Raw genomic sequence first — 12,998 nt, forward strand, 5'->3', positions numbered from 1 at the left:
GATGTTTACGTGTCAGCAAAGGGCTTTGCTAAAAAAATGAATGAAAATTAGCATTTTTTAACAAATATTTTTATTGAAAAGTCACAAAATTAACATTCATATCACTGACCAAACAACTGCAATCACAGAGGCAATTGAGTAGTGCATGAAGAGCCTCTTTAGCTTTCAGAAGCATTTTGTGAACTATATTAGACTGTGTTGCTAGGAAACCAACTTTTCTGTCTTTTCTATTTTCAGCAGTGACATCTTTGCTTTCCAACTGACTGCTTTCCTCAAGTCTGTATAATGTCTGTTATGCTTACGTCAATCCTCTCCCATGGAGACACAGCAAGAGTCGTTCAAGACATGTAAACATTCTTTAACCCCTTTGTGGTGTGGTCTGAGGTTGGAGCAGTCTCTCAGGCTGAGGTTTTATTTGGCACATTCAGCTCGTGGGCTAAACGCCGTCGCCAGCTCTTCTGGTTTGGTTAATCCCACCCTCAGAGCGATCGTTCTGGTTGGAGGAAAACATGCCTCGATACATGGCTTTCTCTTTTTGTAAGTCCCGACTGAGTTTCTCCTCAGCTCTCTGCAGGTACTTCCTCACATTGGCATCTGTGACAGAAACGTATACTTTAACTCGCTGGTCTCCAGAGAAAAGATCAGACAAACTATGCTTAAATTACTATGAGCAACTCTATATCCTTCAGAGAGAAAAAAACTGCACAAGTTACCCACCTGGTCTTGATAAAATGAAATGACTTATACATGAGTCTTCTAACATGCTTTAATTAAATACCTTTAACATGGGAAATGGTGACGCTTCTAACTCATGGGTTTAATTGATCACAAAGTTAAACAAGGTCAGCAAGCTTTTCTAAAGCTTAGCTGACTGTTTACTTTAAAGATGAGTGTTAATATTAATTGCCATTTCTGAATGGATAGCAGTGTAACAAAAGAACAATTTTTGGTTATGGTGGTGGACTAATTGCAAATGTAGACTGAAAAATAAATACATTTGGAGAGCACAGGCGTCCACATGGAGCTACTTGTTCACCATTTATTAATTTAGAAATTTTACGTCACTTGGACACAAAACGGCTCCCACCAAAGAACTGCTGTTTCGACATGCTCTGTGTTAATCATCTACAAATCACAACTTATTCATCAAAGACACAGATTCTTTTTATTGCTATTTTTTCCTGCTTCCAGCTAGTGCAACTAGCTGAATTAATGTTTAATGTTTTCGCTCTTGAAAGTCGCCACCAGAAATACCTCTTGGCCCAAAGATTATGACACAGCCTCAGTGAGAAAGTTGTAAAACAAGTGTGGACTAAGATGTAAGGAAAGAGAGCTATTGGTGCTAGCAGTGCTAGTCACAATATGATAACTACTATGATGAATGTGCTGCATATTTCGGTAGCATTTAAAACAGTATGTACAACTGGCAGATAGAGGAAGTGGCTGACATCCAGAAAGACAGCACAGAGGCACTAAGAATGGCAGCACAGAAACAAGGTCCATAGAGGCTGGGGTCCATCACACCAGACCCCAAGTGCAGGCTGTGTAAAGATGTCCCTTGAGCAAATCCAGCACATAAGAGGATACAAGATGCTAGCAGGCAGGACATACATGGAACGCCGCAACCAAGTGGCCGTCATAGTATACAGAAACATCACCCATACTGCATGTTTTACGTAAACCTGGGGTGAGCTCACTTATAAATATGTTATAAATAATTTCAAGGGAACCCATCAATTCCTGACTTGTTATCAGGAATTGTTTATCTTCATTTATTTAAACTTTATCTTCCATTTTTGCGATCCACATGCAGTTATGACAAAAATTTGGCGTCATCTGAGTTAACAGAACTCTCTACATTTTCTGTTTATTTTATGCAATTTGATGAACCAAAATGTTTTTAAAACTTTAGTAAATTAAACCTAACATATTTTCAATCAGAGCCCTGGAGATTTTTCTTTTGGTAGAAGGTTATAACCTCTTTGGTGGTCCTTAAAAATGTAATATGCGGGAAGAAAAACCTGGCTATATATGTCTATATAACTATTACATCAACTTGCTCTGAAAGATCATGATGGTCTGGGTCTTTACCATTAGGCTGCTCTTTAGAGGCCTGGATGAGGTACTGTTTGGCTGTCTCTGCATCTCCCATCTCCAGAGTGGCTACCCCGGCCCTGTACAGTGCTTTGGCATTGCCTGGTCGCCACTTTAGCACTCGCAGACTGTACTCCTGCACACGAGTATAATCAACAATCTTTCTCTGCAGCAAACAGGCTGGAAGAGATATAAAGAAATGATTATACTGAGGCACTTGTATCAAACTAGTGACTAGAGAGCAGTTTTTCAAAGAGTTACTAATTCAACAGCTTTGAAAGAATATGACATTATCTCAGAATGATATTTACCTACCAGCAAGGTTGTTGTAGCAGTCCACTTGAGTATTTCTCATTAAAGCCTCCTGTTCAGGTGTGAGCACAGGTGTCTCAGGCCCAAACCCTTTCACTGATGTCGTCACATCTGAGTCAATGCTTCGCAGGAGCAGAAGAGCGCGGTGATAACGACCAATGGCTGAGCGAATGTTCTTGTCCTTGTAGAAAGCATTTCCTTCTGTTTTCAGCTGGGCTGCTTCCTCTAGCAAAGCTGAAACCGGCTTAGCAGAATTTGGTTTGTGTCCAAAGAGACTCGGTGCTGCTGCCGCCGCCCCCTGTACATCTAGGCTAGCCTCCCCATCAGCACCCTCCATGTCTGCAGTGAAGCTAATAAGCTGTTGGGGTGAGAAAGCACATTTTAGTTTATTCTTAAACAGAAAGCCTAAAACATAAAGTGGTGAGATGTAGAGAAAAAGATGCAAAGACTTATGAAAAATACAGGTTCAGGCCACTTTATTAGGTACACCTGTTCATTAACTGCTCATTAATTAAAACTAAAAATCTAATCTGCTAATCAAAATCAATATAAATGAATACTTTTTTCCCCCAAGCGTAGGTCTCTGAACTCAAATTTAAAAACTTGTAGTTATGTGAAATAAAGTTTAACACTTTTTCTTACAGTGGTATTGATCAAATCAACGTTTCAAAAGAGCTTACATACATAATCACTCACTGGCCACCTTGTTAGGTGCACAGGGTCCACTGCTTGTATACTACAAACATGTAATCAGCCAATCACACGGCAGGAATAGAGTCAAGACAACAACATGAAAACATGGAGCCCACCCTTGTATCAATGGTTCAGGCTGCTGATGGTGGTGGTTTAATAATGTGGGGGTACATTTTCAGTTTGAGGGGTATTGAAGGGTACAGTTTGTGCCCCTTATTACCAACAGAGCACTGTTTACAAGCAACAGTCCACCTGAGTCTGATCGACATTAAGAAGGCTCGACACCACCTGTTCCAGTGTAAAAAGATGCTCTGCGTATAATAGTAGAAAGCACTTATGTGTAAGAAAAACGGTTTGTCACACCGCTGCTACTTCACTCCTTCACTTGTAATACCTCACATATGACCTGGCAGTCACATAGTGAGCCACATTGCTTTTAATAAGAAGGTAGACAAACCGCAAGAGCAGTAGTTTTTGGCCATTTCACCATATTTAATATGACAAACGGCAATGCTTTTTATTTGAAGTATTGCTACATGCCAACATTACATTATTTTACGAAACAAATAGAAAGCACGTCACTCAGGTCCAAACGTAAACCGACGTTTTGCGGCAAAACATCCAGGGTTTGTAGCTACCGCTAACCGAGCTAGCAGGCTGCCAAGCTAGCCCGCGTCCTCGAAAACTAGCTAACTCACTATTTCCCGTATGTTCGCGCATTTTAGGAGGTTCGCTACATGAAAGCTGTATTGTTATGCATTCTCTCGCCTTACGCCACTGAAGCGACAATCCACGGATAGCTACTTTTCAGCTGGTAGTCATCTTAGTTGTTGCCACACGTGCGCTTCCTTGCTTGCCTTTCTATGGACTCGCCCACAAACTGTGTGGAGCGTTACTGCCACCATAAGGTCGAAGCAGGAATTGCCAGCAAATTATCACAAAACCATCTTTAACTTCACAGCAATGAATTTATTAAACAATGTTTTAAAATCTACTTTTCAGGTTCCAGAGTCCTGATAAACAGAACTATGCTAAGCATACCACACAGCAAGTAAAATAGCTCATGAAAAATTTACATTTGACACAAGAAATTGATAAATATAATTATCTGATCTTTTTGTTTTTTTACAATTTCAAAATCTTTCATAATTGCATAATGACTCATTGATAAAACTGCAGATGCCCTAATATAATTATTCTGATTTAAAAAAAAAACATCACAAAGCACCTGTAAAATTTTAGAAATACTTTTAAACTGTTCTAAGATGTAAAGTGCAGATCACACCAATAAACCTCTATATCCTGGAGCGATCATGGCTAAAGAGTTGGCAATTCGTATTGTAATCGGAAGGTTGCCGGTTCGAGCCAGGCTCGGACAGTCTCAGTCGTTGTGTCCTTGGGCAACACACTTCACCCGTTGAAGGTGGTGGTCAGAGGGCCTGGTGGCCTCGCCTCTGTCAGTGCGCCCCAGGGCAGCTGTGGCTGCAATGTAGCTTGCAGCTTCACCAGTGTGTGAATGGGTGGATGACTGAATGTAGTGTAAAGCGCTTTGGGGTCCTTAGGGACTAAGTAAAGCGCTGTACAAATACAGGACATTTATATTAATCTGAAAACACAACACAATAGACACAAGCTCAATAATGCAAAATGACATTTTAAAAAAAGTGAAATTGTGTAAAAACATAATGCAGCAGCAAATCATTTAAACCCCTTTATTTAAACCTTTGTTTAAAAAAAAAGACACCATTTCAAATCGACATAGAAATGTTAGAAATAGAAATGTTTAAAAAACAATGCTGGTTTCAAATTTAATGACAGCAACGTGTTTAAAAATGACTGAGAATGCAGAGGTGCAATCACACAAGTAAAACGTTAATAAAGTAAGTGACCTTTTATTTATGTAGCACCATTAAAGATAAATATCACAAAGTGTTTTACAACAAAATGCTAAACACAAAAACAAAAAGCTAGTTTAAAAGGACGAGGTTTTAGCTGATTTTTTAAAAAAGACCCACAGATCTGAGTGTCAGTGGGAGAGAGCGCTCGATTCTGGGGGTCACTGCTGCAAATGCTCAGTCTTAGTTCTCAGCACTGTGTGATGCACAGCCAGCAGCTCTAAAATTCTAAAACAGAATCTTAAAGTGGACTCTGAAGTTAATCGGGACCAAGTGCAACAGAACTCAGTGCAACTGAAGCACTCACACGTGTATGTCAGTACTAAGACTTAGTCAGAAGCCTTGCAGCACCATTTTGAATAACGTGCAGATGTTCCAAGGAAACTTTTTAAAGACGAGTGAAAAACAACAATTTCCAATTTAGAGCGTGACACAAAAGAACTCAACTTGCCAATCTTTCTTAAATGATAAAAGAAAGCACATGCCAGAGACTTAATGTGAGAATCCAAAGTCAAAGCTGAGTCATAAGTTACCCCAAGCGTCCTGAAAAGTGACAAGGGAACCAAGAGTTTCAATTAGGCAGAAGTCTGTCAGGGGCAGTAACAACTTCTGTTTTCTTTGTTAAGCTTGAGAAAATTGTTGCTACCGCTGAGAAATATACTGAAGAGGGAGCAGATATACCAGAAACAATAGGACCCCCAAAACAGAACCTTGTTGCACACCAGAGGCAAGAGAAGTGGAAGGAGATCTGAATTTAGAAGCAACCATGGAAGAGAATCTTTCAGACAGATATGAAGCAAGCCACTTCAAAGCAGACCCCAAAACACATACCCAGTATCTCAGTCTATCAAGCATAATGTGATGGTCAGCAGTGTCAAAGTCTGGGACACGGCTGACTGTAACACTGCGCTATTTTGCTGGACTGAACTCTACAAAAGAAAGATTGTAATTTATGAAGTATTTGTGTACAACAGCTGTAAGCTGCTTAGCCTTAACCTTTTCTAAGCAATAACTTTTGAGATTGGTATATAAGTGCTAAAAAGAGAAGGTTCAAGTATTTTTTTAAGTAAGTCAATGATAGTATTCCTAAACAGGGACTTAAACAGGAACAAACCATGCCCTGATTACAAACAATGAATTCCTCCAAGTTCCTGTGGCCAACATGATCATTTCACAAAATGTTTGGCATAAAAATAGAAGGTGTGATAATATATCACCATAAAAAACACATCTGCATCCCACTAAATCATTAGTTTGTCACTCCAACTGACTGGTGGTTAGCTTTAGTTCAGTTTCATTCTGACCATCAGGCTTCTCCTCCTTGTCTGTTTTGATGATGCCATTGCTCGTTAATGTTAGTTTTTGTGATTGTTTGTTGGCCTTCACTTTGAATATGTCCCACCTCTCAGAAATCAATCCTCTATTGAACAGCAGTGATAACAGGTAGGAGAACAACAAAGTAACAAAGATAGTGAATAACATGCAGATAGTCTTAACTGGAGAGCGCTGGACATACACGCCATCTTCAAGAGTGCAACCCGGGAAGTGAAGGACAACAGGTAAGCCTATGGATGGTTCACCACTGAGCAATCTCAGCAGCACTCCAACTAGCAAGCCCATGATGGAGCCATAACCATTGGAGATGTTAAAAAAGAGGACGCAGACTAGTTGAGGGAACATGATGGTGTAGGTTATGTCTGAGCCCAGGATCCAAAAAACCATGATGCTGTTGTTTAGGAAGGTGAGCGATGTGCCAGCCACGCCCACCAGGACCACAGTGACACGGATCACCCACTGGAGCTCCCTGTCTGATGCCTGCAAAAAAACTCCCAAAATAAAATAAAATCTGGAAACTGAAACAGAAAAGACATAACCACAACTCTAATCTTCTCCTTTCAGGTCTCTTACTGTGGTCCTTAGGATGTTCTTATATATGTTGGATGAGAAGATGGAGGCTGCGGATAATAGCGCAGAGTCTGTTGAGGACATCGCAGCAGCAGCTACAGCTCCAATACCAATGATGGAGATGTAGTTTGGAGTGAGGTACTGCAGAGCAATTGGCAGAACCTGACCAACCTCTCCTCGCTCGAAGGGGGATGGGGAGCCATATAAGGTCATGTTCCAATCTGGGATAAAAACATAAAAATGTTATATAAAGTCATATAAATTCATTAATATTTTTACACTTGTTGTTCACTCTGTTGTTGTACCTGTCGATGCTGCGACTGCTCCAATCAGCACAGATGGGATTCCAAGGATGAAGACTAGAGGAACTGCAATAAAGCAGGTGATCCTGGCTGTGTTTGATGAGGAGGCTGACAGAGTCCTCTGGTGGAAGTCCTGATATCCAAGGTTACCTAAACCCTTCAAAAAGAAATTACAATTAAGGACTACAATACTTTAAATCTGTGACTGATGCCATTAATTTATTTTTAATAGCCAAGTCATAGTAATCTGTACAGTTTGTCATGCTGCACAAATAAACCTCACACACTCTTCACACAGTATATTATACATCACCATATCACACAATAAATGATATCATATTGTCATACAATACCTGCCTCTGAGGTATGTATGTTTTTTTTTTAAATAAAGTTTTTTTATTGAGAACTTTCCCCATACATTTAAACAAAAAACAAGCAAACAAAAATTAATTAAAGATGATTCATACATTTTGGGGTAATTAACCCATACACTTAAAGCTGTATCAAAATAGTGAAAGAAAGATCATCATTTAGTCTATAAATAGTTTGCTGCTTTATAAGTAAGCCCTCTGTGAAGCTAGAACATCTTACATCTTCATCACTGATTGAAGAAAATAAGAATTCAATTCAATTCAATTCAATTTCATTTATATAGCATCAAATCACAACAACAGTCAACTCAAGGCGCTTTATATTGTAAAGTAGACCCTACAATAATACATACAGAGAAAAACTCAACAATCATATGCCCCCTATGAGCACTTTTGCGACAGTGGGAAGGAAAAACTCCCCTTTAACAGGAAGAAACCTCCGGCAGAACCAGGCTCAGGGTTGGGGTGAGAGAAGGAAGATAGGATAAAGACATGCTGTGGAAGAGAGACAGAGATTAATAACAAATGTGCAGAGAGGTCTATCAACACATGTTGAGTGAGAAAGGTGAGTGAAAAGGAAATACTCAATGCATCATGGGAATCCCCCAGCAGCATACACCGATTGCAGCATAACTAAGGGAGGATTCAGGGTCACCTCATCCAGCCCCAACTATACACTTTAGCAAAGAGGAAAGTTTTAAGCCTAATCTTAAAAGTAGAGATAGTGTCTGTCTCCTGAATCCAAACTGGAAACTGGTTCCATAGAAGAGGGGCCTAAAAGCTGAAGGCTCTGACCTTATAGTACCATATCGCCCCATTAGAGCACTTCGCTCTCGCACTGCAGGCTTACTTGTTGTTCCTAGAGTATTTAAAAGTAGAATGGGAGGCAGAGCCTTCAGTTTTCAGGCTCCTCTCTGTGAAACTAGCTTACAGTTTGGATTCAGGAGATGGACACTCTACTTTTAAGATTAAGCTTAAAACCTTCCTTTCAGTTAGGGCTGGATCAGGTGACCCTGAATCCTCCCTTGGTTATACTGCAATAGGTGTAGGTTGCTGGGGGATTCCCATGACTCCCCTATGTGTTAACAGACCTCTCTGCATTGAATCATTACTTATTAATAATACCTGTCTCTCGGCCTCTCCTCACCCCAAACGGTCGCTGCAGATAGCCACGCCTCCCTTAGCCTGGTTCTGCTGGAGGTTTAAAGGCTGTTAAAGGGGAGTTTTTCCTTTCCACTGTCGGCACAGCGCTTGCTCGGTTTTCCTGTTGTTGTTGTGATTTGGTGCTATATAAATGAAATTGAACTGAACTACACTGAAGGAATTTCACTATCCACTGGCTGATCTTACAGTGGGCTGATTAAGTGAAATAGCCCAATTCATGCATGATCCACAGATTGACTGCACACTAACAGTTACGATGTGGCTCATTTGCATTTTCAAAGTACATTACTTATTTGGATTTTGTTGTTATAATCGTGTTACAGAAAGCCATATAATAAGCAAAAAAAGGAATGCATCTGTTGCTTCTTGTTGGACCCTTGAGCCACTACCTCAAAGCAGTGGAGGTCTCTCAGGTATCTATTCCTCCAATAATTAGGAATTACTGCAAAAGATAGAATTAATTCTTACCAATAATAATAAATTGTCAGTCCATAGCCATGCCTCTTCTTTTTCCACAGAACCAATCCAAGGTGCCTGGTAGGTAAAGTTGAAAGCAGTCTTGGTAATGTCAACTGAGTGTGGGCTCATCAGGATGAAAGGGACACAGAGCCACTACAAAAATAAACAAGGAACCAGTCGTTTGAAGCTCTCACAATTTTCATTTTTGCCTTATAAATTACTGGGATTGCTGCTGTGGTGAGCCAAAGTTGACCAACTTAGGTGTCAAAAACTTTTAATGTAAACTCACCATACTGAAGAATATGAGAGTTAGCTGTATGATGTCTGTGTAGGCTACAGAGTAGAGGCCTCCCATTAATGTGTAAACGATGGCTACTGTGGCAGAGATCCAAATGGAAACCGTGTAGGACAAACCCAGGATCACGCTTATTGTTGCTCCTACAGGAGTGACAGAATCAAGTCCATTCAGTTTTAGGTGACACCGACAGCACACTTCAATGTGAGTCAATTAAATGTTGATTCATAACTTCTGTGTAATATTCGCAGACTTAAAATATGCAAGACTGACAAAAAGCACAGGGACCTGGTTGGTTTTTATGGAGCACAACAGCTGCGAGTCTCCCCTCGCAGTAATATAATTAAAATCCTGCATTCCTTGCAAGACTTTCCCTGTGATTATTACCCTTAAAACACGTCTGAGCATTTCACATGGTCATATATCAAAAACATTTATCTTTATAATTACTCTGGTGCACAATCAGTGTCTTAAGCTTGTTTGTGTTATTTTTATTGTTTTCCTTTGCATCGGTTCCACTTACCTAAGCCGATAAGAGTTCCTGTCACCCAGATTACATCAGAAATTACCAGAGCCACAGAAAGCACTCCACTTATTAACCTTCCATACTTGATCTGGAAGGGGTCCATCATTGTCACATATTTCCTCTCCCTCATTGGCTTGGCAAAGAAAAGTCCACCTCAATGGATCAATCACAAAAAGAGAGGAAAAGTTATGTTCTCGCCTGCACAGGAGTGCCACTGCTTGAAGTCTGTGATCTGATAATTAATGTTCTTTAAATCTGTCAAATTCATAATAGATAGTTTGTTTGTTTGTTTGTTACAAAGCATTGCCAAAACTTTTCTCCACACCCAGACTTTTTAAATTTTTAAACTTGTATCAGTCAGTCACAGTATTGACTTCCAGCTCCCGGAACTGTAAAAGGCATTATATCAGTTTTTTTTTCCATGTCTGCAGTACTTTTCCACTGATCTCATACTGATTTGTTAGATCAGCAGAGTTCCTTTTTAATATATTCTAAATAATCGTATGCAAATCCATTATTGCACTAATAAAATGAATCTGCGTTTATCAGGTCCATCTATATCTAGGATTTATGTCTACCAGTGATGGACATAAATGCTGTACTACAGTTTTTACTAAGTTGAATGTGTTCCTCCACTTGCAGCATCATATGAGGGTCAGTGTGACATTTCAAACGCACCAGAATGTGATCTAAACAAAATACTGATATTGTGCAGGAACATACTGCATGAAGCTTTGGAAACACACTGAAATGAAATCACACACGCTGTAAAACTTACCAACAATAAAAGTCAGCGCTGTTGTCACTGGCATGACCGCCCAGGTGAGTCCCAGAGTTGGAGTGTACACGATCTCCGTCAGGCCAACAATGAAGCCGCCTCCTATAAATGTAGCTACAGGGAGCACAGCATGAGTGCACACACACGTGCAAACACACATGCACACACACGTGCACACACACACAAATCACAAAACATGCTTTGTCTTTGCTATTGTGTCTTATTAAGTGTGCCCGTTTGCTAAATGGGCGAAATCTTAATGTAAGTTCAACTAGTTTAATTTTTTTATTTTTACTGATGACACTATTAGCTTTGGAAAGATAACATCAAACACAGCAGTATTTGGTGTTATCCAGCAGTATAAATCAATTACTTGGCAGAAGAGCGAGAGATTAAGAGACCGCATAAGGTCATAAAATAAAAACTCAGATGCAGGTTGGGACAGATCAAATCTAAAGCAACAGCATTCTGAACAGCCTCAAGCCAACTTGTAGGAGCCATTTTTAACTGTTTTAAGGTGTATTTCTTCAGAAATGAACAAAATACTATTTAAAATAAATATCTACAGGCATGATTCCTGTGCCATAGAATGACCAACCAAGCTTTGATTCATAATTGTTTTTCACTACCAATAAAGAATAATGTAAAGGGCAAAATGAGGTGCCTGTTTGCAGAATACACATCCAGTGACACTAAATGATATTAAACTAATTTTAACAAACTAAGCCATGCAAAAATTTTGATATCTTCTATGAGAATCGAGCTCCAACTTTATTTCTTTTCTTTTTTGCACAGAACAGAAAAAAAATTGGCTCACTACAGCTTTGCTCTTCAACGTTGGTGTTTGCATATGTGGCTGCTGCAGTTATGTAATTATGTATTTAACCTTTTAAAACCTGAACCGAGAAATAACCGTCAGAAAATTCTAGGTTTTGGAGTGTTTATTTACCTTTCTGATGACTACATATACACACACACACACACACACACACATATACATATATATACATATATATATATATATATATATATATATATATATATATATATATATATATATATATATATATATATATATACATATATACATACATATATACACATACACACATACATATATATATATATCATTAAAATTTCTCCGACATTCACCATTTTGATTGATATACCTTGATATATTTATTATCCTACACACTGCATGCTAACCTGTCATGGTGAAGACTCCCACTGCCAGACTGATCCCTCTGTTGCCCAACAGCGTGATCTCTCTCCGGTCTGCTTTGCTGTCTTTCTCTAACCCCTTGGACTTCCTCGAGGCCCACAGTCCGGTACCCAGCACCATCAGGTAAAACAGTACCATCACCACCAGGCCCGGGATGTTGAGGGTCATCGTGCACGGCAGGCAGGCAGGCAGGCAGGCAGGCAGAATAGCTCCCACTAGCTCTCTCAAATACCTACTGCTAAATAAGCATGACCTGCCTCCTGATGTAGAGCTGGAGTGGTGTTGCTCAATAACAAAGCTCTCAAACGGAACACAAAGGAAAAATAGGAGCAGATCCCTGTTCAGATAATCTCAAAACTGTAGGTAGGTTAACTTGACAAATTGATGCTCTCTAAAGTTCCATTCATACAGATCTAGTACAAGATCTGTATGTACTAGAAGTTATTAGTCCTACCTGTTGGAATAACCAGAGCTGCATAGACTAATTTTGAGTTTATACTAATAGTGAAATTAATATGGAGTTAACAAATCAATCTGAGCAGCAACTGTCTAAAAAAAACTGCCACTTTGAGTGAAGCTTAGAAAATTAAAGCTTGTGATTTTACTGTTATTAATAGTAGTAGCATCATTAATGACATGCTCTGTCATTAATACTTATTAATATTCATCAATTTAATGTAGTTACCATCATTGTGTGAAACAACATGCTACAAGTCTTGTAGTAATCAGTAATGCACATTTCTTGCAAACTTGGAATTGTTACCATTTTATTAGTCTGATCTATTGCTAGTGCTCTATCACTCTCGCTAACTTTCAGTCCAGCTCAACAATCCTACTCCTTTTACATTTGTAATTTTCCACTTGTAAACCTGTTTTCAAAGAGGTGTGGATTCAGCCTCATGGTATGTTGGAGGCAGCAGTCTGTAGTACTGTTGAAATCCAGCCCATTGTTTGGCAGACGTCCACTTTTATTGGAATGAAG

At 39.4% G+C, this 12,998-nt stretch overlaps 1 protein-coding gene and 1 pseudogene across 2 annotated transcripts; both read right to left on the reverse strand.

The window, feature by feature from the left end:
* Positions 1-89: 89 nt before the first annotated feature.
* ttc9c (tetratricopeptide repeat domain 9C) lies at positions 90-3,971 on the reverse strand. Of its 2 annotated transcripts, none has more exons than XM_063486506.1 (4): positions 3,873-3,971; positions 2,410-2,764; positions 2,092-2,274; positions 90-594 (listed from the first exon to the last, which is right to left on the reverse strand). In XM_063486506.1, the coding sequence occupies exons 2-4, from the start codon at positions 2,741-2,743 to the stop codon at positions 437-439; spliced, it is 675 nt and encodes a 224-aa protein (XP_063342576.1). In that variant the 5' UTR covers positions 2,744-2,764; positions 3,873-3,971; the 3' UTR covers positions 90-436. The 2 variants fall into 2 exon arrangements, with proteins under 2 accessions (XP_063342576.1, XP_063342568.1); XM_063486498.1 differs by having other exon boundaries at positions 3,868-3,965.
* A 686-nt stretch (positions 3,972-4,657) lies between these two features.
* LOC134634127 (high-affinity choline transporter 1-like) lies at positions 4,658-12,184 on the reverse strand (annotated as a pseudogene).
* Positions 12,185-12,998: the final 814 nt, after the last annotated feature.

Source organism: Pelmatolapia mariae, linkage group LG2 (genome assembly GCF_036321145.2).
Source record: "Pelmatolapia mariae isolate MD_Pm_ZW linkage group LG2, Pm_UMD_F_2, whole genome shotgun sequence".
Classification (NCBI taxonomy): Eukaryota; Metazoa; Chordata; class Actinopteri; order Cichliformes; family Cichlidae; genus Pelmatolapia; species Pelmatolapia mariae.

Excerpts from the sequence above, each read along its gene's own strand:
- ttc9c (XM_063486506.1), bottom strand. The coding sequence starts at position 2,743 with ATGGAGGGTGCTGATGGGGAGGCTAGCCTAGATGTACAGGGGGCGGCG. Across the intron at positions 2,275-2,409 it reads CTGCTACAACAACCTTGCTG|CCTGTTTGCTGCAGAGAAAG; the intron begins GTAGGTAAATAT and ends TATCTCTTCCAG. Across the intron at positions 595-2,091 it reads CTCTAAAGAGCAGCCTAATG|ATGCCAATGTGAGGAAGTAC; the intron begins GTAAAGACCCAG and ends TTTCTGTCACAG.